Source organism: Oryctolagus cuniculus, chromosome 1 (assembly GCF_964237555.1).
Source record: "Oryctolagus cuniculus chromosome 1, mOryCun1.1, whole genome shotgun sequence".
NCBI lineage: Eukaryota > Metazoa > Chordata > Mammalia > Lagomorpha > Leporidae > Oryctolagus > Oryctolagus cuniculus.
The window spans coordinates 119778077-119801479 of record NC_091432.1 but is presented as its reverse complement, the minus strand read 5'-3'; the positions used below and the strand labels follow the sequence as shown (position 1 = coordinate 119801479).

Sequence of the window (23403 nt, the reverse complement as noted above, 5' to 3'; positions counted from 1 at the left end):
CGGGAGGGACATGGTTTAATGTTCCAGAGAATGGGTGGGGAAGATCAGTGGGGACAGAAGCCCAGGGGTTCCTTATTGATTCTGGGATCCTGAGCGAATCACTGGAACTCACTGTCCCAGCTCTGTAAGGAAAACCTGGAGCTGCCTGACTTTCATCGACGGCCTTACCTCTGAATCCTTCCCTCAGGTACCCCCGATGCATTCCAGAATCATCCCCAACCAGTGACCCTTTGTCCTGTATCTTCCAGTGTCCTTTCTTCTCCACTCTGACTTATAAATACACCTGCATCCCCCGCTTTCTAAAATCCATCCCTCCCCTCCCGCGCCCCTTCCCCTTCAACAGCCAGACATCTTTCTCTGCACTCCCTCCCTCTGCCCGTCCACCTCTCCCAGTGCCCTCATTTTCGTGCTGCCATTGCTGCTGCCGAGAGCGTCGGTGGCCTCCTACATGGCCAAGCCTGGGAAGGGTCCGTTCTCCATCTCCATCATTCTCTGAGGCTCTGGATGCTCCTGGCCATGCCTTCTCCTTGGCTTCTAGGTTCGGTCCACAGGTTTACCTCCTCCCTCCAGGCCAGTCTCCTGGCTGCTGGTGCTCCCTTGCCCATCAAGTGAACACCGGCGTTCTCAAGGGATCTGTCCTTGAACTTGGCCACACATCTTCACAAGGGCAGCTCATTCACTCTCGGAGACTTAACTGCCATTCATACACTGAAGATTCAGGTTCTTTCTTGTTTCCACCCCTAATTCCTCTCCCAGATCCCATCTTAATATTTCTAATTTTCTACCTGGATGATTTTAAATTCTCCTATCTGTACATGTCCAACACTGGACTCATCTCTCCTTGCTCTCCCAACCCCCTAACATCAACAACCAGGTCTCCCAACACTTACCCTCTCCTTCACGGCCCCTCCCACCTGGCTACTAAATATTATTGATTATTTCCTCCACCTGCTCATTCCAGCAAACATTCGCTGAGCTCCCTGCCCTATGCCTGGTATCACAGGGGACACTGGGGATGTCAAACTTTATAACAGCCACAGTCCAGACCCTCAGAAAGACTTCAGACTACAGCCTCCACTCCCCCACACCACCTTTTTTTTTTTTTTTTTAAAGATTTATTTACTTGGAAGAAAGAGAGTTGGAGGTTGGGGGAGATGCAGAGTGAAGAAGAGATCTTCCACCTACTGGATCACTCCCCAGATGGCCACAAGGGCCCAGGGGAACTCCACCCAGGTCTCCTACATGGGTGGCACAGGCCCAAACACTTGGGCCAATCATTTGTTGCTTTTCCAGGTGCATTAGTAGGGAGCTGGATAGGAAGTTGAGCAGCTGGGATTCGAACAGGTAATCAAATGGGATGCTGGCATCACGAGCAGCGGCTTATCCCGCTGTGCCACAACATCAGCCTCCCCCTCCCCCACTGCATCCCCTTTCTGAGTCACAGCCTGATTCCAGATCCCACCCCAAGTTGTGTGCTTCTAACTGGCCGCTTGACCACAAGTCTTTCCGCTCTCAAGCCACTTCCTCAGATCAGCAAGCGTGGTGCCTTTCTAGGAAGCGATAGAGATCAAACCACCCTCTTGCTTCCATTGCTCCTGTTCCTTAAATGAAAGCCAAGCCTCAGGGCTACTGTTGTGGAACAGTGGATTAAACCACCACCTGCGATGCCGGCATCCCATATGAACGTTTGTTGGAGTCCCAGCTGCTCTGCTTCTGATCCAGCTCCCTCCTACTGCACCTAGGTGAGCAGTACATGATGGCCCAAGAACCTGGGCCCCTGTCACCCATGTGGAAGACCCAGTTGGAGTTCCAGGCTTTTGGCTTCAGCCAGACCTAGCCTCAGCTCTTGTGGCCATTGGAGGGTGAATCAGTAGATGAAAGGTCTCTCTCTCTCTCTCTCTGACAATATGCCTTCTAAATAAATAAATATATTTATTTATATATATTTAAAACTAAAACAAAATAAAACAAAAACCAGCCAAGGCTCCTTAGCAGACAACCAGAGCCCTTCAAACTCCAGCCCCAAGCCCTGCAGACATAACTCCTAATGGGGCCTCTTTTCCTCTCCACACCCTACCCTTGCTCATCCCCACCTTGGCCCAGGTTCTCCTGCATTAGGATTCCTGCTACGGCTTGAATGGGCCCCCAAGTTCATGGTTTGGCAACTTGATCCCTAATGCAGTGGTGTTGGGAGACAGGACCTTGAAGAGGTGTTTGAGTCACGAGAAGAGACTCAAAGGATGTGGCCACTTGGTGGTGGACCTGCCGCCTCCAGAACTGTGAGCCAAATAAACTTTTCATTATAAATTACCCAGTCTAAGGTATTTCTGGACTAAGACAGAAAATTGGTGCCGAGACATGGGCATGGCTTTAGAATTGGGCAATGGGTAGAGGATGGAAGAGCCTGGAGGCACAGGCTAGGAGAAGCCTAGACGGCTGTAAGAAAAGCATTAGGGGAAAATCTGAAAAGGGCCCAGAACGGCGGAATGTCTAAAACTCCTTAGAGACCATTGAGTGGTCACAGCCAGCATGCTGGTAGAATTATGGACAGTGAAAGTCATCCTGAAGAGCCATCTCAGATGGAAATGAAGAACAAGGAATCGGAAACTGCAGGAGAAACCATCCTTGTCACAAAGTGGCCAGGAGGGCAGGTGTTTGGCACAGCAGTTAAAAACCTGCTTGGGATGCTTGCTTCAAGTCCCTGCTCTGCCTTTTAAAAAAAAAAAATTTTTTAAAGATTTATTTGAAAGAGTTACAGAGAGAGATCAGAGAGAAATCTTCTATCAACTGGTTCACTCCCCAGGGCTGGGCCAGGCTGAAGCCAGGAGCCAGGAGCTTCTTCCCGATCTCCCATGTGGGTGCGTGGCCATCTTCTGTTGCTTTTTTCAGGCCATTAGCAGGGAGCTGGATCAGAGGTAGTGCAGCCGGGATGCAAACCTCCAACCACATGGGATGCCGACGTTGCAAGCACCGACTGGCTTTATCCTCTATACCACAATGCCAGCTCCCCCTCCTCTGCTTCTGATTGCAGCTTCCTGCTAATGCACACCATACCAAGCAGTAGGTGATGGCTCAAGTACTTGGGTCCCTGCCACCCACATGGGAGATCTGGATAGAGTTTTGGGCTCCTGGCTTTGGCCTGGTCTAGCCCCAGCTGTTGCAGGCATTTAGGGAGTGACCCAGCAAATGGAAGATCTCTCTCACTCTCTCTTTCCAAATAAAACAAGAAAAGAAATTTAAAAAGTTACAAAGAATTTGGCTGAAGTGTGTCGGTAGCCTAATAATTTAGAGAGGGCAGAACTTCAGAGGAATGAACTAGCATGTTTGACAGGAGAAATCTCTGCGCAGCAAAGCATTCGGGCTCCTGTGTGGCTTCTTTTAATTGCACACAGGAAAATGCAAGGAGAAAGAAATGATTTCAAAATGGAATTCATAACTAAAAGGGAAATGGAACTCAGGGATTTGAAGGATTCTGCTTGGCCAAGCAGAAAGCATGAAAGAGAATCTTAAGAGGCATCAAGGGTGTGGTAAAGCAAGGCCCCGGGTGGATAAGATTACTCTGGACACAAGCAAGCCAGGTGCAATGGGAGAATGACTTTGAAGACATCTGGGAGAATGTTGGTGAGTCCCTCCCATGGCAGGTCTGGAATGCAAGCCCTGGGGGAACGTCATAGAAACCTAGGGCACCTTCAAGACACTGGGGCTTGCTGCCCACGAGCAGCCTCGCCTCATCCCCCTGAATTTGGGTGCAGGGCTCCTCAGGCACCAGGGCCATGGCTCAGGTGTGCTCAACCCAGCACTACAGAAGGTGCAAGCAGTAAGCCTTGGTGATGTGCATGCAGGTGCAGACACAAGGCCTGTGGAGGCCCCGGCTCCCTCCACTTGGATTTTAAAGGATCTCTCAGACAGCACTGGGGCCCAGGTAGAGCTGTGTCCAAGAGGCAGTGCCACTGCTCCTTGCCTGCAGCAGGGTAGAAGTGTGGGGTCAGAGCTCCCAGAATCCTCTGACTCTGTGACGCACTGGGACAGGGCCATCCCTAAGACCTCAGCTCTGCAGATACCAGAAGGCAACACCAGCCTGGAAGAGCTGCAGGCCTGAGACCCCAACCTGGGAGAGCTGCCCCGTGGGCTGAGTCCAGCAAAGCAACAAAGACAGGGTCACTTGAGGCCTTGGGGGCTTAACCCAACCCCAACCCCTGTATGTTTGCAGGATGGGACATGGCATCGAAGAAGATCATTCTTAAGACTTAAGGTATTGTCCTCCTTGTCAAGGTTTTGACTTGCTTGGGGCCAGTTACTCCTTCCTTCTCGCCCATTTCTCTTTTAGAATGGGCCTGGATAACTTGGTTGATTTCACAGGTTCATGGCTGCAGGTTGAGCCTCACCCATATCTGCCAGGACTCATACCAGGCACTCCAATACGGGGTGCAGGCATCCCAGCTGACAATCTTTGCACAAACGCCCACCTTCAGGAAGATTTTCTGACATTTCTCAACAAATGATGTTTTTGCTTCCACAAAATACTGTTTTTACCCTGATTTTAGCACTTGGCAGGTAACAGAATTTTATATTATATAATTCCTGGTTTTACATCTTGCCCACTATGCCCTGACCTTTGCATTTAGAGACTTATTTCTACCCAACGTCTTTTAGAGTACCTGCAATATAGATGTTTTATTATACACAGTAATTTGATATTAAATAATTATATATTTTCTTATCTTGCCCAAGAGACCATGACCTCTTAGTTAGAACTTCCTATCTCCAGAGTCTACGATAAGACATGGATGGACTTAGATGTTTCTATAAATGTTTGACAAACAAGAAACAAGACAGCAGAGATATAGCATAGGTCTTATTAAATAAGGGAAGTATATTGTACACTTACTATATGTGAGACCAGCAGCTTCAACCTCTGCATCTCTGATTTGGGGGGGCACATAGTTCATTGTTGTGGGGTCACCTTGTGCACTATAGCATATTTAGCTGTGTCCTTGGCCTCTACCCACTAGGTGCCAGTAGGGCACCCACACCCATGTTGTGACAAACAGAAGATCTCCAGACATCATCAAATGTCAAGAACTGGTATGCTAGACACTTTGAAGGGTTGTGCAAATTCTTTCTTGAACCTAAGCGTTCACACTATAATTATCTTCGTTACAGAGGCAGGGCCCTTAAGGGTGACAAGAGTTAACTATATGCCCAGGTTGTACAGCTGGAGATGAGTGCAGCCAGGCCTGGAACTCTACCCACGTTTGCTCTGAGCCCCACGATTAACCTCTGTGCCCCAGCGTCTCTAATACAACCATCCTGTGAAGGAGTGGCTCCCTAAGCCCTGAAATCTTTGAAACAACTACGGAGCAAGCACAGGAAGTGGCACTGCTGGCACAGCAAAGCCTTCTAATGCTTCCAACTGTTGGAGCCCTGTCTCAGGCCGGCTTTCTCATGAGGCACGGTCTGCGGCCCCCAGCCTGGCACTCCTCTAGAAGCCCTCTAGATGTGCACACAGCTACAATCATGGCTGCCAGCTGGACACCAGACTTCCACAAATGCTGTCGCTCTCTCGCAGCCACGTCACGCTAAGGGCATGGCACTGGACCCTTCCACTGGTAAGTCCGGTCCCGGGAGCATGGCTGCCCTTCTGAACCCAAGCACAGGCCTGCAGCCACCCATTCGACCAGCCTGTCGAGGCGTGTGGTCCGGGTGGTGTCAGCTCATCCACAGCAGTTCCTTCCATGTCTCATGTTTCACGTCCACTGTCAATATTCCAAAGAGGACTCAAGCTGGACTACAAACTGAATGACATGAATATACCTGCTAGGTAAGGCAAGAGCAGGATCAAGGCCATGGGGATTCTCCCATGGGGTCATAATCCACTTGATCAACTGCTCTTGGCTAGAGATGATTGATTAAACGCAACTGCCCAGAGTGAATCTGTTATCTCTGTCATTTCTTGACTCAAAAATCCCCATGGGCTCCCATGGCCAGCACCTTTCTTCCCCTTTTCCCAACTTCCCCTCTTGTATTCCACACCACTCAAGCCACCACACCTTGATGAGGCTGGCAAGGTACATCCAGCCCTCCCCAGGGCCCTTGCACCTACTGTTGGCTCAGTCTGGAATGTTTCTCCCACAGACATGGACTTGCATATCTGTTTACCCAGTTCCTCACTCACCTTCTCTGCTTCCCAGCAATTCCACACATACCCAACATTGCAGATCCCGCCCTGGCTGCTGGAGGAAAAAAAAAAATGTTTTGTTGCTTTCCTAGCTGCTGTATCAACAGTGTCTATATAGTTCCTGGGACATGGTCAGCTCACAATGCAAACCTGTTGAATTAATCAGGGGACCTATTCACTGGGACATCACTGCCACAGTGCAGGTGGAGAAAGAGGGCAAGAGGCAGTGACGATAGGCCAGGTCCCCTCCAGCCCTTCCGGGGCAGTCCCCAGCTGGACATAGCAGCCTCCTGCCACCGCTGAACACTCCGACCACAGCATGCCTGGGAGAGGGCAGCTCTGTCTCTCAGGCTCATTAGAGACGGCAGACGGCAAAGTCATTGACCAGCCGCCTCAAGGACACAAGTGGGAGGACAGGGGCGTCCCTGCAGCCTTCTAAGTTCAGAGAAAGAACACCGGACAGGCTTCCCTCCCTCTGCAGCGTGCAAGCTGCCTCTTCCCCACCCTTGGGCTCCACAGCTTCCCCAGCTGGGCACTGCAGACTCCTGCGCAGAAGCACTGTATCATCCACTCCATCAGCTGCCAGTCACAAGACTCCGAGGGAGTCACTTGAACATCATACTTCTGGGAGGGTCAGCCGCTTTGAATTCCATTCTGGGGTGAGAGAACTAAAGCTGCTGTGATGGCCAGGAGCCCAGGGGACAAGCCCAGGAAACACAGAGGAGAAATGTGGACCTGCCCGGGGTTGTGATCCATCAGGGCCTCTGGGACAGGTCTCCCTCTTACCTCCCCTGCAGGAGAAGCACTGCACTCACTCCAGGGGTCTGGAGTCTGGGGCTAGGCCCCAGCTCATCACCAGCACAACCAGTTCCCTACCTCCTCTGGGGTCCAGACGCTCATTGGGTAGGCAGCGGGCTGCACCTGCCTTGCCCTAGCCCTGTGATGGCCCCAACCCCAGGTGCCCATTGAGTACTAGCAATGAGACGGAGCCACACTGACAGGTGCTCTAAGTGGAAAACATGCATTGGATTTCAAAGCTAGTATCACAAAAAGAAAAAGAAAGGAAGGAAAGAAGAAAAAGAAAAAAACAAGTAAAATGTCACCTTAATCATTATTTTACACTGATCACATGCTGAAATAATACCTTGGCTACATAAGATTAAATATTAAAATTAACTTCACCTCTTTATTCTTTTGAAATGTGACCAACTTGTGTTAAAATTAATTTGAAAATTACATATGTGGCTTGCATTTGTGGCGCCCATCCTACTTCTGTTAGAGAGCCCGGGGCTACACAGTTCCTCTGATTCCTCCAGGCTCCAGCTTCCCAAGACTGGAAGGCAGAGGTAAACACCCCTGAATGCCCACTGGAGGCCCCTGGGGAACTGACGGAGCCTCATTCTCTTTCCAGACTCCACTTCAGCAAAACTCAGTCAACGAGCCGGCGCCGCGGCTCACTAAGCTAATCCTCTGCCTTGCAGCGCTGGCACACCGGGTTCTAGTCCTGGTCGGGGTGCCGGATTCTGTCCCAGCTGCCCCTCTTCCAGGCCAGCTCTCTACTGTGGCCAGGGAGTGCAGTGGAGGATGGCCAAGTGCTTGGGCCCTGCACCCCATGGGAGACCAGGAGAAGTGCCTGGCTCCTGCCATCGGATCAGCGCGGTGCGCTGGCCACAGCGGCCATTGGAGGGTGAACCAACGGCAAAGGAAGACCTTTCTCTCTGTTTCTCTCTCTCACTGTCCACTCTGCCTGTCAAAAAAAAAAAAAAAAAAAAAAAAAAAAAAAACACCTCAGTCAACGGCACCGAGACATCTGCAGAGGAACCTGGTCATCTTGATTCACAACCAAGGTGAGCGCTGCCCTGAGGTCTTAAACATGTCAGAGTCCAGAAGACGTCACTCTCACCCCTGCCTCAGCTCCTCTCCTCCCGGGCTCTCAGGGTCCTGGCTTAGGGAAGCACAGTTCAAGGGGATGTTGCCCTGGTCCACAGCCCCCACTTCCACTCTGCCTACACCCAGCCTCTTCCTGACCTTGCATCTCGCCCCAGTGCCAGCCTGCAGGGGGCCCAGCCCCGCAGCTCCCTGGTACTTTCTCAGAGCCCACCCAGGGGGACACCCACCGGGACCTTGGCTCCTCCCCTAGCCCCCAGGATCAACCCCTGCCTCTGCCATATGCAAGATGTGTGACTTTGGGGTGACTTAGCATCCATACCCCCTGGTCCCCTGGTGTGTAAAACAGGGATGGTCTGTAGCACAGCATTTCATGGCGTGGTGAATGGAGAACATCGGAGGGTGCACAGGAAACGCTCCTATCCGTCTATAACCGAAAGCACAGAAATGCAGCCTGTGAATCTCACCCTATGCACAAGCGGCCGTCCTTGAACTTACCCAGAATTTTAGTTTGCATGCCACCTGCAATCTCCTGTTACCACCCCACACCCAACCCCCTCCCCCCCAAAAAAATACCCAATTTGAGAATGGAGGCTGGGCAGAGCCTACAGCTTCAACTTGTCAGGGCAAGCAACTGTTGACCGTGTTATAAATGTTGAGGGATCTGGAATATGTGGTTGGGGCCCAACTTCCCCCCAGCCTCCCCTTGTCCAGGCCACAGCTTCCTCCCTGAGCAGGGGCCTGACTACCCAGTGGAGAGGAGCCTTCTCAGTTCCCATGCCGTCTCCATCTGCACATCACCCTGCTCTGTGTCTTGCATGGCACTTAACACTATGACACTGGCAGACCACATGCCCCCAGAACATGGCCTTCCTGTGTTTCACAACACCTCCAACACCAAACTGAATGCATGAGGCAAGGTAGGGAACTGACGAGGATTTCAATAAATGGAAGTCAGAATGAATGAGCAAATAAGCTTACCAGCCATGTGACAGAAAGTTTCATCAAGGGACGGGCATTTGGTACAGTGGTTAAGATACCCACTAGAGACGCCCACATCTCATGGGAGTGCCTGGGTTTGAATCCTGGCTCTGCTCCTAATTCTACCTTCCTGCTAATACAACATCCTGGAGGCAGCAGGTGATAGCTCAAATGCTTGGGCCCCTGCCACTCATGTGGGAGACCTACACTAAGCACCTGGCTCCTGGCTTCAGCCTGGCCCAGCCCCAGCCCCAGCTGTTGCTGTCATTTGGAGAGTGGACCAACAGATGGGAGATTGGTTCCTTCCTCTCTCCCTCTCAAATAAAATAAATAGAAGTTTTCTAAAAAGAGAAAGTTTCATCAAGTTAGAACATTCCCAAGCACTTCTTTTAGGAAGACCTGGGCACCCAAGCTACCCAGGGCTTGCTAAAGGCTCACCCTGGAGGCTGGCAGAGCCAGCAGGTGCCACCGCACTGTCTGACAAACACAAGTCACTCTGCTCCCAAGGGCACACTTACCACCAGCTAGCTATGACTTCTACAGAGCTGCCCACTGCCCCCTTCAACTCCTCTTGGCCACTACCAGCTCCAAGGCGACTGGACCGCATCAGTGGCTGACGTCAGAGAGCAAACTCTCTGCTACAGACTAAAAGGTACTAGCTAGAGGAATCTGCCCTCTTCCTTGCTCCCTGATAGGGCCTGGATTAAACCTCAGGACCCAGCCGCAGGGGGTTCAAAGCATCTGCTGGGGGCAGTGGAAAGAGGTATGGACTCAGAAAGACCTGAGTTCCTGGATGGAGGGCCGGGCCATGGCTTCAGCCTTGCCCAGCCCTGGCTGCTGTGTGCATTCGTGGAGTGAACCAGCACGTGGGAGATTTCTCTTTCCCCGTCTCTGTGCCTTTCATATAGATAATAAAATTTATTTAAGGACAGACCTGAGGTCCCAAGCAGTCTCTGCAGTCAGAGAAAGTGACACCCACAAGGTGCTTATCCAACAGAGCTCCAGGTTCCTCCTGTGCAAAATGGGGGAAACAAAAGCAAGTTCCCAGGGGTGCTGTGTGCCCTGAGACACATCCCAGTCTGTACAGTCCACACACAGCCTCAGTACAGGCCTGGCACACAGCAGGCACCTGGAAGGGGACAGTGACCCCAGGCCCTGGACCCCCCACACCCCTTCTCTACTTGAGGTCTGCCCCAGCCCTGCCTGCTCCCAGCTGCACTCACCTCTCCTCCTGATGCTGCTTCGACTCTGCTTGCCACGCAGGACCCTATAGCTGTCCAGAGAAAGGGGAGGAGCACTGCCTCCCAGACTCTGCCCTGCACTAAACGAAGACCCACCTACTGACTCACAAGCAAGAGTGCCCTGCTGGGGTGGGGTGGGGCTGCAGGTAGGCAGCCACGGAGAAGTCTGACTGGCTGTGGGTCTCTCTCTCTGTAGAAGCAGCACCACCTAGACTTGGTGCCCAGGCCCCTGATCAAATCCCTCTCCCAAGCAGCGACCCCTCCAGAACAGGCTCAGTGGTGCACAGAGCTCAGGAGTCCAGGCTGTGAGGAAGTCAGACAATGTTCATAATCCACTAACACTTAAACACAACAGTACTCCCACTCAGCAAAAGGGAACAAGCCAATGAACCCACAAGAAAAACAAAGAACACACTATGACCCAGCAAGTCCACTCTGGGTATTTATCCCAAAAGAGTTCAAGATCTCCAAGAGATATTTTCACCTGCATGTACATAGCATCAACATTTGCAACAGCCAAAATGAAGAAGCAACCCTGGGGCCAGAACTGTGGCACAGTGGGTTAATGCCCTGGCCTGAAGTGCCAACATCCCATATGGGTGCCGGTTCAAGACCCATCTGCTCCACTTCTGATCCAGCTCTCTGCTATGGCCTGAGAAAGCAGCGGAAGATGGCCCAAGTCCTTGGGCCCCTGCACCCATGTGGGAGACCTGGAAGAAGCTCCTGGTTTTGGATCGGCACAGCTCCGGCCGTTGCAGCCAGTTGGGGAGTGAACCAACAGATGAAAGACTTCTCTCTCCCTCTCTCTGCCTCTCCTCTCTCAGTGTAACTCTTTCAAATAAAATAAATAAATGTTCAAAAAAAAAAAAAAAGAAGCAACCCAAGTGCCCATCAAGAATGCACAGGTACACACAGTGTGATACATACACACAACTGAATGTTAGTGCTAAAAATCCAGAAAATTCTGACACATGCCACAGCACGGATGAAACTTGAGGACACTAATGTTAAGTGAAATAAGCTACTCACAAAAACACGAGTAGTTGGGTACTCAAGTGCAGGGAAAATAGAATTAAAAGAGAAGTTTATTTTGGTTTAAGAAATTTTGAAATCCATGCAGTTCCTTTTACACAATATGTATTTTTCATAAACTTTTTAATGAACTCATGGATACAGGAATTGCAAAAAATTTTTACAACAGGGGGCCAGTGCTGTGGCGTAGTGGGCTAAGCCTCCACCTGCGGCACTGGCACTGGCATTCCATATGGGTGCCAGTTTGTATCCTGGCCGCCCCTCTTCGATACAACTCTCTGTTATGGCCTGGGAAAACAGTAGAAGATGGCCCAAGTGCTTGGTCCCCTGCACCCTCATGGGGGACCCGGAGGAAGCTACCGGCTCCTGACTTTGGATTGTCTCAGCTCTGGCTGTTGCAGCCATCTGGGGAGTGAACCAGCGGATAGAAGACCCTTCTCTCTGTCTCTCCCTCTCTCTCTAACTCTACATCTCAAATAAATAAATAAAAAATCTTAAAAAAAAAATTCGGAAACCCGACAAGTTCAGCAGGTGCCAACAGGCTGAGGTGCACTGCCCTGGCGGGGAGTAGGAGAAAGTGCACCTCCCAGTCCCACAGTGGAAGTGAGAAGCAGGGCACCCCTCTGGGAAGGGCAGTGTTCATCTCGCCCCTTTCCTCTGCGGATTCCATTGCCAACTTATTCCTGTGCCTACACGGAGACCTGTCTATCAAGATGTTAGCCACAGCACTTTTTATAACAGCGAAAGATATGAATAGTTTGAAATCTGTCCATAGAGACCTGCATAAGTGCATCCTGCACAACAAAACCCTATGTGGCTGTGAAAAAGGGATGCAAATCCATGCGTACTGCTATCAGGTCATCTCCAAAGCATGTGTTAGCTTTTAAAGGGCAGGAGACCAGATACAGTCTGTGTATCTCCCAGTCCACTTTCCACCAAGCAGTTACGTGCACACAGAGATAAAGAATGCAGGAAACACTAAGGTGGTCTCTCAAGGGCAGCCCTGCAGGCAGGGGTCTAGAAGGGGAGAATTTCTTTTTATCATGAAGGTACTTTTCAAAAGTTCACAGGAAACCAAATAAAAATTAAAAATTTTTTTAAAAACAAAAAGTTCATGAAAAATGAAAAAAAAAAGTTCTCGGGAAAACAAAATGAAAAGTTAAGTTTATGAGGCATGAGCTTGGCATAGTAGTTAAGATGCCACGTGGGATGCTCACCTCCCGTATCTGAGTACCAGGAGTCCCAACTCCACTCCTGTTTCCAGTTTCCTACTAATGTGCAACCTGGGAGGCCGCAGGCAATGGCTCAAGTGCTCGGGAGTAGGCCAAGCAAGTGGCAGACCCAAACTGCGTTCCCAACTCCTGGCTTCAGCCTGGGCCAGCCTTGACTAGTGTGGGCATTTAGGGAGTGAACCAGCAGATGGAAGTGTGTTCTCGCTCCCTCACTCTCTGCCTTTCAAATTGAAACAATCAATAAAAAAAATTTGATTTAAGGTTATTTTGGTACAAAAAAATTTAAAGCCACTTTTTCCCATGAACTTTTAAATTTTTTAAAATTATTTATTTGAAAGAGAGACAAACACAAGGATAGCCTATCTTCTGCTGCATTCTCCAAATGTTTAAAGATCTCTCATGTGCATGGATTTCAAAAATTTTTTGTGCCAAAATAAAGTTATCCTTCAATTGCATTTTCCACAAACTTTTTGAGTACCTTGTATATCTTTTTGTACTGTTCAGTTTTTTTAAAACTGGTAAATGTGACACACTTTCAACTTAAAACTTGACAAAAACAAAAGAGGAAGAAGAGAAAAGGAGGAATATAATGTTGGAGTCTGACACACCTGGACCCGAGTTCAAGCTCGGGCATCAGACAGATGAGTGTAGCCAAGTCAGCTCTCCAAGCCTCAGCTTTTCTGTTGGGTTACTGAGAAACATGGTGCTATCAGGACAGGGGTTTGATCTAACAGGGCGCCAGTCGGGATGCCTGTATCCCATATCAGAGTGCCTGTGTTCAAGTCACAACACTCCTCTCAAGTCCAGGGGCAGCAGGTGACGGCTCAAGCAGTTGGGGACCTGCCACCCACATAAGAGACCTGGATTGACTTCCTGAGTCCTGGCTTTGGCACAGCTCGGTTCTGGCCATTATGGACATTTGAGGAATGAGCCAGAGATGGGAGCTCTCTCTCTTGTCTATCTATCTGCTTCTCAAACAAGTAAATAAAAATTACAACACACAGACACTATGTCAGAGTGGCTGGACACGCCAGCTGACAGTGACTCCAAGGATATTATTGGAGAAGTGGAAGCAGCTGATGTCAAACCTCAGAACACAAATCACCTGCCCCTCTCACCAATGCATGCTTCTCAGCCTTCCTTGAGGCCCGCTCCCAGGAGAGGCCACTCACAGCAAGCACTTCGGGTATACCAACCTAACCAGGGAGGTGAGTGCAGCTGCCAACCTCTCCCTCTGCCTGCACACCCCAGCGCAAGGCTGTGTCCACCCCAAGGGGTTCCTTTATTCTCATTTACACAAAAGCTCTGCACCGACTAGCAGCAAGACCATTTAGAGCAGTTTACTCTCTTCTCTCCAGGTTACAGACAGCCTCAGGCCAAGCCTGGGTGTGTACAGAGAGCTTGCAAGAAGTACCCCCGGAGAAGCCTGCAGTGCAAGCTAGTCTGTATTTACCACTCTGTCTGTCATTTCCCCAAGCTCACAAGGATGTCCTCGTCATATACAGGTGTGGTTTCTGTGGAACCGGCTCCTGCCACCTGTGGTCCAGCCATACCCACTTCCTAATTCTAGAGCAGCTGCCCAGGGTTCCAAAGTGAAGTCACTCAGAAGGTTCACCCCATGTACAGAGAAAGGCACCTCCTTTCTTTTTCACAGAAGTCTGCAATAACACCCCATTCCAGAGCAGGCTGCAGCCCCCGAGGCCTCCAGGGACAGATTGAGAAGGAGCAAATGGCACAACCAGGAGCCGCCAGGGACCACAGGCCTACAACATGCAGGGGACACTCTCAGGCCCTGTGACGGAGCCATACACCAGATGACAGGCCTCCACAGGGAGTTTACAACTAGCAGGGACAGATGCATGACAAACATTATGATGACGTTACCAAGATACATCCTATTTGGCCGTCGGCACAGGGCAATGGGGCAGAGTGTTGGGGCTGCACCTTGGTGATTACATAGCTGGGCCCAGCCCTCTGAGGAGCTGGCAGCCACGTGCAGAGAAGCATAACGACCCGGGGCTTATTGGTTGTCAGGGACAAAAACAAGGCAGAGGTGACTGCTGCAGGTGGCACCGATATAGTTAAGGGGCAGTGCCCAGATTAAGGTATCATAGGTTTCATAAAAAAGTCAATGAAGGCTATTAAAAGAGGAGTGACACCACTAGATTTTTTTTTTAAAAGATTTACTTATTTATTTGAAAGGCACAGTTACAGAGAGGCAGAGGCAGAGAGTGAGAAAGGTCTTCCATCCAATGGTTCACTCCCTAAATGGCCACAACAGCCAGAGCTGCACCAATCCAAAGCCAGGAGCTTCTTCCAGGTATCCCACATGGGTGCAGGAGCCCAAGGACTTGGGCTGTCTCCTACTGCTTTTCCAGGCCACAGCAGAGAGCTGGATTGGAAGTGGAGCAGCCGGGACTTGAACTGGAGCCCATTTGGGGTGCCGGCCCTGCAGGCAGCGGCTTTACCTGCTATGCCACAGCGCCATCCCCGCTTCACTTCTGATCCAACTCCTTACTAAAGCACCTGGGAAAGCAGTGGAAGATGGCCCAAGTGCTTGGGCCCCTGCACCACGTCGGAGACCCAGAAACAGCTTCTGGCTTTGGATAAGCCCACTTCAGCCATTTGGGCCATCTGGGGAGTGAACCAGCAGATGGAAGATCTCCCTGCCTCTCTTTCTCCCTGTGTAACTCTGCCTTCCAAATAAATAAATAAATCTTAAAAACACATAAAAAGGCTGGCGCCACGGCTCACTAGGCTAATCCTCTGCCTGCGGCACCGGCACACCTAGTTCTAGTCCTGGTCGGGGCACCGGATTCTGTCCCGGTTGCCCCTCTTCCAGTCCAGCTCTCTGCTGTGGCCCGGGAGTGCAGTGGAGGATGGCCCAAGTTCTTTGGCCCTGCACCCGCATGGGAGACCAGGAGAAGCACCTGGCTCCTGGCTTCAGATCAGCGCAGTGCACCGGCCGCAGCGGCCATTTGGGGGGTGAACCAACAGCAAAGGAAGACCTTTCTCTCTGTCTCTCTCTCTCTCACTGTCCACTCTGCCTGTCAAAAATAAATAAATAAATGACATCCTAAGGGGGCAGGCATCCAGCCTGGTGGTTAAAATGCCTGTATCCCCTATCAGAGTATCTGCGTTAGAGACCCAAATCCAGCTGCTGACCCCAGCTACCTGCCGATGCAAAGTCTGGAAGGCAGCAGGTGATGGCCCAAGTGACTGAGTGCCTGACTCCCTTTTCAGAGACTTGGATTGAGTTTCCAGTTCTCAGCTCCAGCCCAGCCCAGCCCAGCCCTGGCTGTTGTGGGCATTTGAGGAGTAAACAGGCAGATGGGAGTTCTTTCTGTCTCTCTGCCTCTAAATACATACATACACATATACATAAATACATCTCCAGGATGGTGGGCATTCGGGACAGCAATTAAGATGCCACTGTGGAGGCAGGGTGGGAGCGTGGGGGCAACGTTGTGGCACAGCGAGTTAATTGACGGCCTGCAATGCCAGCATCCCATATGAGCACCGATTCAAGTCCCGGCTGTTCTACTTCTGATCCAGCTCCCCCTTAATGCGCCTGGGAAAGCAGTGGAAGATGGCTCAACTGCTTGGGCTCCAGCCACCCATGTAGGAGACCCAGATGAAGTTCCTGTTCTCTGGCGTCAGCCTGGCCCAGCCCCAGCTCATACAGCCATTTGGGGAGTGAACCAGCGGATGGAAGATTTCTCTGTCTCTCCACCACTCTAACTCTGTCTGTCAAATAAAGTGGAGAAAAAAAAAAAAAAGACCAAGGTTCTCAGTTCCAGCTTCCTGCTAACACACAGCCTGAGAAGCAGCAAGTGATGGTCCAAGTACTCAGGTCCCTGATACCCACATGGGAGAACCAGCCTGAATTCTAGACTGCCAGCTTTGGCCTGACCCCAACCTGGCTGTTAGAGTGTTTAGGGAGTGAACCAGTGGATGAAAAATCTGTCTGTCTTGGTTTTGCTCTCTCTCTCTCTCTTACCCACACACACACATATAGACACACATACAGACATACACATACACACACAGCCTTTCAAATGAATGAGAAATACAATAAAAATTTTAAAGCCATAACAACACTAGGGCGATTCTGCAGCTACTGTGTGTAATGTGGTTTAATTTTTAAACTCTTTTATGGGGCAATAAAGGAAAATACCACTTACAGGCAGGCTTGTGTCTTCCTGCCAAGAAGGAACTGGAAGGATCAGACTCCAAAACAAACCACAACACCATCCCTTCACCTCTCACCCTAAAACACACCAAAGCCTGACCAGCTCACCCAGCCCTGCTGGGGCGGGGAGAGGCAGGAGGTCCCACTGGAAAAGTCCCACAGGACGTCACTCTGACTCCCTCTCTCTCCAGGGGCAGCATTCCTCAAAGTCAGCACCCAGGACCCTGACTAGCTCCATCTAACCCAGCCATCCCAGTGAGGCTCGGACACAGATCCTCTTGCTTTAAACTAGATGTGCAGCCTTCTCCACCATGCACCTGCTGTCCATGGGCAGTCCGCCCACACCCAAGGGCAGCAGACATCCCCAAAGCCCCCATTCAAGGCATTCAAGGCAGTGGAGGGCAACATCCAGCCCTGGGAGGCCCACAGAGGTGGTAGCCCAGGCAGGCCAGCCGGCAGCCGCGCTGCAGATTCCCTGGGAGCAGCGAGCATGCAGGCATGGAAGATTCTCTCTGTGCCCTCCAGTTTCACTCTTCTAGGAGTTACTCCCTCCCCTCTCCAGAACACCTGGCCAGCACTGAGATGGGCCAGGGACTCAGGAGCAAGGTTGTTTCTGGACACCGGCAAGGCAGGGTCGGCTCCTGAATCCCCATTTGGAACCCAACAGGGTCTCAGGGGCTGAGTGTGGGAGAAGTGAAAAAGGCTGGGCCAGAGAGGGATGCAGTGACTGTTGGGGTGGGGTTGAGGGTAGGGGGTCCCTGGGAGAGAAGTGAAGGAAAAGCAAGCCCTCCCCTTCCTGCAGCAGCCAGCCCACCCCGGGGGAACAGAGGAGGAGGTAACACGCCTCTCTGACGTAGCTTGGGAACAGAGGAGGAGGTAACACGCCTCTCTGACGTAGCTTCACAAGACCAAGACTTTTAAACCAGTCAGGTACAGGAAGGGACTTCAAAAAGCTGGAGGGAAAACCAAACAAAAACTAAAGTGCCGTGGACATTTGGTGCAGCAGTCAAGACGCTGCCTGGGTTTGAGTCCTGGCTCGCCTGCATCTGATCCAGTTTCCTGCTGATGCACACCCTGGGAGGCAGCAGGCGATGGCTCGGGGATGTGGGTCCCTGCCACCTACGTGGGAGGTCCACACTGAGTTGCAGAGTCCTCGCTTCAGACTGGCTGTTGTGGGCATTTGGGGAGTAAATCAGCAAACAGAAGATCCCCCTCTGTCTGTCTGTCTCCCTCCCTCTCTTTCTCTCTTCTCTCTCTCTCTCTCTCTACTTTTCAAATAAAATGAAAATAATTACACAAAAATATTTTAAATAAAAGTTAAAAATCTGAAATTCATGCATCGCTTTCTCAACATACTCATGTCCCATGAATTTCTCAAAAATCCCACATATGCATGGGTCTCAACAATTTTTGCACCCAAAGCAGCTTATCTTTTAATTCTATGTTTCCACAACATTTCTGAAGTCTCCTGTCTACGTGATTCTCCTCAAAGTCAAAGAAGATGGTGAGGGGAGGGAGGGGCGGCCGGCCTTGTGGGTGCTGCTGGGGGAGACCCACCACTGCAGCATCTGAGAAACGGTCCCTCTGGGTGAGCACAAGGAATGCTGAGGGGACCTGACTGATGGCCAGGTTATCGGAGATAAGCTGGGGCCCCCTCTCGCCCATGGCTCAGCCAGCCCCAGTGGGAGGCCAATGTGTGGGTGACTGAGCACCCATGGCTGTAGCCCTACACCATGAGTGTACAGAGAGCCCCCAAGTCACCCCTGCTCTGTGCCTGTGACCACACTCACACACACACCCCTCCCTGGTCGATAACCTAAATACCCTCCTCTGTGCACAAAAACCGGTGCTTACACGGAGCCACAGTGACCCTTCCACACACAGACGCCTATGTACACACACACAGCTCCCTCAGTACTCCTTCCCACCTTCCCTCCCCACCCCCAACATACAGCTTCTGGGGCCTGCGGGCCCCCCTCAGCCAGGGCGTCCTCTTCCTGCATTGCTGCTGCAACGTGGGAGCAGAGTGGGGTGCTGCGGCTGCTCCTGCCTCCCCTCCAGCCCACTGGGCTCCAATTTGAGCCCTGGCTCTGGCTGAGTTTGTTTGTCAGGTTACAGGTCCCTGGAGCCAACGACCAGGGAGCCTGGAGCTCCAAGAGCCACGGGGAGTGGCTACGCCAGCCCTCTGGGGAACTCTTTGGCTCCAAAAGTTGGGTAAGAGAAGCCTTGAGCTCCCTGCCCTCTGCCACGTCAAGCTAGCCCCCAGGAAGAGACTCCAGCTCAGGATTAGCTGGGGGGACGAGGCTGCAGAACAGATGGGAGGATACCTAGCAAAGGCCCTGGACAGGAGCCCCAGCCACCCTGGGAGAGTCCTGGGACAGCCTGCGGCCGTGGCTAAGAACAGGGCTGAGGCTGCTGCCCAGCAGAGGGCACTCCCTGTCCCCAGGGCCACAGGGCACACACTCACCATCCTCGGCGCCTGTCCCAGCCTCTGTCTACTCCGAGTGACAGGGACGGACCTCTTGGCCCACAGAATGGAAAGTCAAAGAAGATGGTGAGGGAAACTCCTCCCCAGCCCATCTGCTCACCAGCCCAGACCTTCTGGGCTCAAGCCTCGAGGTTTTAGCAATTTCAGGATCAGCCTAGCACCCAGACCCAGGGGGAAGGGATGGGTGGCCTGGGGACTGAGGATTCCAGAATCTGGGCTTGTTCAGCCAGTCTGGGCGGTCCCAGCACGCACCTCCCCCTAAGCAGCCAGCCAACGGTCCCGTGGAATAGCCCAAGGTTAGAGACTCAAAATCAAAGAAAGTGGTGCCAGGCGTTGAGCCCAGTGCCCAGAACCCCAGCTCTCTGCCACCCATTAGGCCCCAAACCCATGTTCCGGATCATCTGTGGCCTTGGCCATGGCTCCTGCTCCCTGTGCATTGAGGACCTGCTGTGCTTAGGTGGAAGAGCATGGCTGACCGACCATGGCAGTCTGCAGTTAACCACCACCCTGAGGGCCCAGGCAATCAGCTGGGGCCAGAAAAACATTGCAAAAACCTCAGAAAGCAACCCCAGTGGGGGCTGGGCCCCATCTGAAGGCAGGAGATGCCAGAGGCCTTGTCAATCCTCCTGGCTGCTCCTGATCAGCTGATTCCTCCCGCCTGGGAGTAGCGAGGCAGATCAGGGCCCCAGGACACCATACCCTTCCCGACCCCACCCCAGGACACACCCAGGCCTGGCCAGCTCACCTGGCCTTGCTGGACTGTCAGTCCAGCTGTTCTGGAAGGGGTACATTTTCCTCTTGTTCTATTTGGACAGCTGCAGGGGTCGTGATGATGAGAAGAGAGGCAGATGGCTGGGAGCCTTGGAGGGCAGGCTGGCTGAGCGTGCTGAGAAGGGGCTGCTCCCCCAACCCCGCCCTACTGGGTGCTGCCCCATGGGGTGGCCCAGCAGGCGGGAACAGAAGCCAGAGGGCAAGGGAGGAAAATTACTCCTGATTTTACGTAATTTGCTCAGTCAAAGGTGAGGTCAAGAATAGACTTCAGAGGCCCAGCCCCAAACCCTACACTGCCTCACTCCCAAACAGGTCCCACAACCTTCCCTTTAGTTCCCCCAGGACTGGTGGGGTGGGTCCAGGAGAGGAAGTCAACACCCAGAGGCACGGCCCAGGGCCCTGGAATCATCCCCTTCCCCTCCTGAGAGGCAGGATGTGGAGCTGTGAGCTCAAGACCAACTCTACCCCCTCTCACCCCTCCTCTCAATGGTCTCTCTGGCTCTACCCCCTCTTCTAGCCATCCCATCCTGGTATCTCCCCGTCCCTATCTCCACCCTCCTGCTGCCTGCCTGCCCCCACCCCCGGGTTATGTAAGGGGCCTGAGAACACACAGAGGGAGCTTTGTTGTCAAACCAAATCCATACGGAGCCGATTGGGCCAACGCAGCTGTTCCCCATTCCCTCCGCCTTGGCAGCGCTGGGGCTCTGGGCAGGAAGCCCCTACACGCCTCCATTTTGGGAGTTGGGGGACAAACACTGGCCCCGGGGCCCCAGGCAGCTGAATGGGTGGCCAGGGATCAGTCATCACTGCGTGGGACCATGGCGAGGGACCAGCTGGCCCCTAAGATAGAACAAAGTCACAGCACAAAGCCAGGGTCACAACAGCCACAGAGAGCCAAGCTCCAGGCTAGGGGCAGGGCGGCACAGTGCCAGGCTCCAAGACAGAGAGGGTGCAGCTCACACAAGTGCACCCCATATTTTCCGTCACACACACACCACCCATGTCCTCACTCCCCTGCACACTTACAGGCACGTGCATGAACACACACCATGCATAGCCCAGGCGTGGCGGGCTGTCATGTTGCTCACCTGCAAGGGTTCTGAGCACAAAGTGCCTCTCCACTCTGACCAGCTCCCTCCATGCTAGCAGGCACCTCTGAGGGAAAGAGCTGCAGCTCTGGAACAGGAGGGGGCAGGGGGCAGGTCAGAGGCCAGGGAAGCTCTGTCCAGGAAGAACAAGATCCTGGCTACCCACCCAGGAAGAGGTCTGGGGAAGCAGGTGAGGGCACAAGGAATGATGCTAATGATCAGGGTGTTGTGAAATCTTGGCAGGCACCGTCCCTTCACCAAACCCAACTGCAGAAGGCTGCCGGCATTTGCAGCCCCCTCGGGCTCCTAATGCAGGCTCTGCTGAGCACCCCTGGCAATCCAGGGAGCCTAACCAGCCACCCCTGTGAGGCAGTCTGATTGCTGACACTTGGGGGTGGGCGGGAACAGAGGGACAAGGGGACAGAGAGAAAGAGAAGGCAGAAACAAATCAAGGGGGAAGATCAAAGCAAGTGAGTGAAATCTACAGGGGAAAGACAAGGAAGGCAGAGAAGGTGGAAGAAAAAGAGGAGGAAGGGGACCAAAGAGGGGGCAAGAAGGAGGGGAGGCAGTGAGTCCGAGGATCAGGCCACTGCTGTGCGGAGAGTGTCCCCACTCCATCAGCACACCCCATTCCTCAGTCCCTTGCACCTGACCCTTTCAACGGGACCAGTCTAGTCCATCCAAATGGACATTTGAGGCCAGTCATCTTAGTCCACCCAGTCCTGGCGCTCAGCATGCCCCAGGGGCTCCTGACTTCCAAGTCCCAGATTTGGGGGACTGCAGAAGACAAGATGAATGAGAAATGCAGGCGGGTGGTAGAGCTGGGGGTGCAAACAGAGGGGCAGAGGGAGCCAGGGTCACTTCTGAGGCTCAGCCCAGTGGGGCAAGAGTCCCCTGCCTCTTCCCTGCCTGGAATGAGAGACGCTGTGTGACGCTGTACAAGTCACTTTTCTGAGTTTCTGCTCCCTTGTTTACAGAAAGGAGGACGCATGGAACAGTTCTTGCATGCCAGGGCAGCGGTCCTACCCTCTTATGGAATGAGGATCAGCCAACCTCGGAGGTTCCCTCCCAGCTTGAAAACCATTTATCTCATCCGTGCATCACAGTCCTGTGTAATGTGTATTACACGTAACAGATGTGATGACGGAAAACCAACAAAGTCTGAGGCCTGCCTGAGATCACATGACTCAGGCATGCACAGAGAGGACACAAAGGATGTCCCAGCAGTCCCTGCTGCCTGGCCACCTGCCCTTGGTCCCCTGGGCCAGAAAGTAGCCACTCTTCAGGCTCATAGCTCCACTCTGGAGGCCTGGGAAGTAGACCACTTAGCATTTAAACTGTGAGAGCCCAAGCGCTCAGTTTATCTGGAATGACACCTCATTAAGAGGTGTTAATTTCTCGGAGGGAACAAAGTTAACAGCCTTCCCCCTGCCTCCAGGAACACAATCTCCTGGTCCCACACCAAGGACACCCAGGGGCACTGCCCCACAGTCAGCTGCCTGTGATTCAGCTTGTACCCCACTCAGGGCCACTCTGGACTCATCCTGGGCACAGGGTCCCTTCCATGTCACAGGAGCCAGACCTGTGTGGGTGAACTCTGTGGGGCAGGGGTGTGCAGGGACCGTGCTGGGTGAGCTGGGAAGACTTCTCAAAGCAGAGCCCTGCGCTGATGCTGACATTCACAATGTAAAAAGGTCATTAGCATTGGTGGGTAGCCAAGCCACACAGGGGGCTGTGGGGGTAACGGCAAGGAAGTGGCATGCCACTGGGAAATTTTTGCTACTTGGGAGTTTGCAAAAAAATCTTTTTAAAGCCAAGAAACCCTCTGCCCCAGTTTCAAAAGAAACAGTCAAATGGGAGTCCAATATGTATAAGTGAGCTGTCTGGGTCAAAGCAAATGAGGGTGAAGCCTCCTCATAAAAAGCCCCTGCCCCGAAGTGAGGCTCCTAGGGCAAGGTTGCTTCTCCTGGGCTCTGAATAAGGAGGGGACTGACCTAGGGACAGCCTGTGCAGGGGCCTGGAGCTTAGCGGGAAGAGGTGACAAGCACAGAGATGAGACGGGATGGTGGAATGGGGCATGCCCTCCAGGGATGGTGCTGAGGGGACAGACTTCTAGACATGCCCACCAGGGCACTTGCCTGAGGCCAGGCCCTTCTCTGGCAAACAGTTTACCTGGCAGGAGGGAAGCTCTCCTCCCTTTGTCCCAGGAAAGGAGGAAGCAGAGTAGGGACACAATAAAGACCAAAGCAGAAAATCAGGGGACTGCAAGCCTCCGTCTACAGTGCCAGCATCCCATGTGGGTGCCGGTTTGAG

The 23403-nt window shown here is 52.4% G+C and overlaps 1 protein-coding gene across 21 annotated transcripts in view; it reads right to left on the bottom strand.

The window, feature by feature from the left end:
* The window catches only part of ST3GAL4 (ST3 beta-galactoside alpha-2,3-sialyltransferase 4), a 39551-nt gene that overhangs the window by 11108 nt on the left and 5040 nt on the right, over positions 1 to 23403 (bottom strand). For 6 of the 21 annotated variants that reach the window (XM_070075408.1, XM_070074898.1, XM_070071049.1 and 3 more), the window contains exon 2: positions 21091 to 21178. The exons of 7 other annotated variants lie outside the window; for them this stretch is intronic. Coding sequence is in view for 2 of the 14 variants with exons in the window: in XM_070070297.1 (XP_069926398.1) it covers positions 8388 to 8435 (48 nt within the window). In the remaining 12 variants the exon portion in view is untranslated. 21 annotated transcript variants of the gene reach the window in all.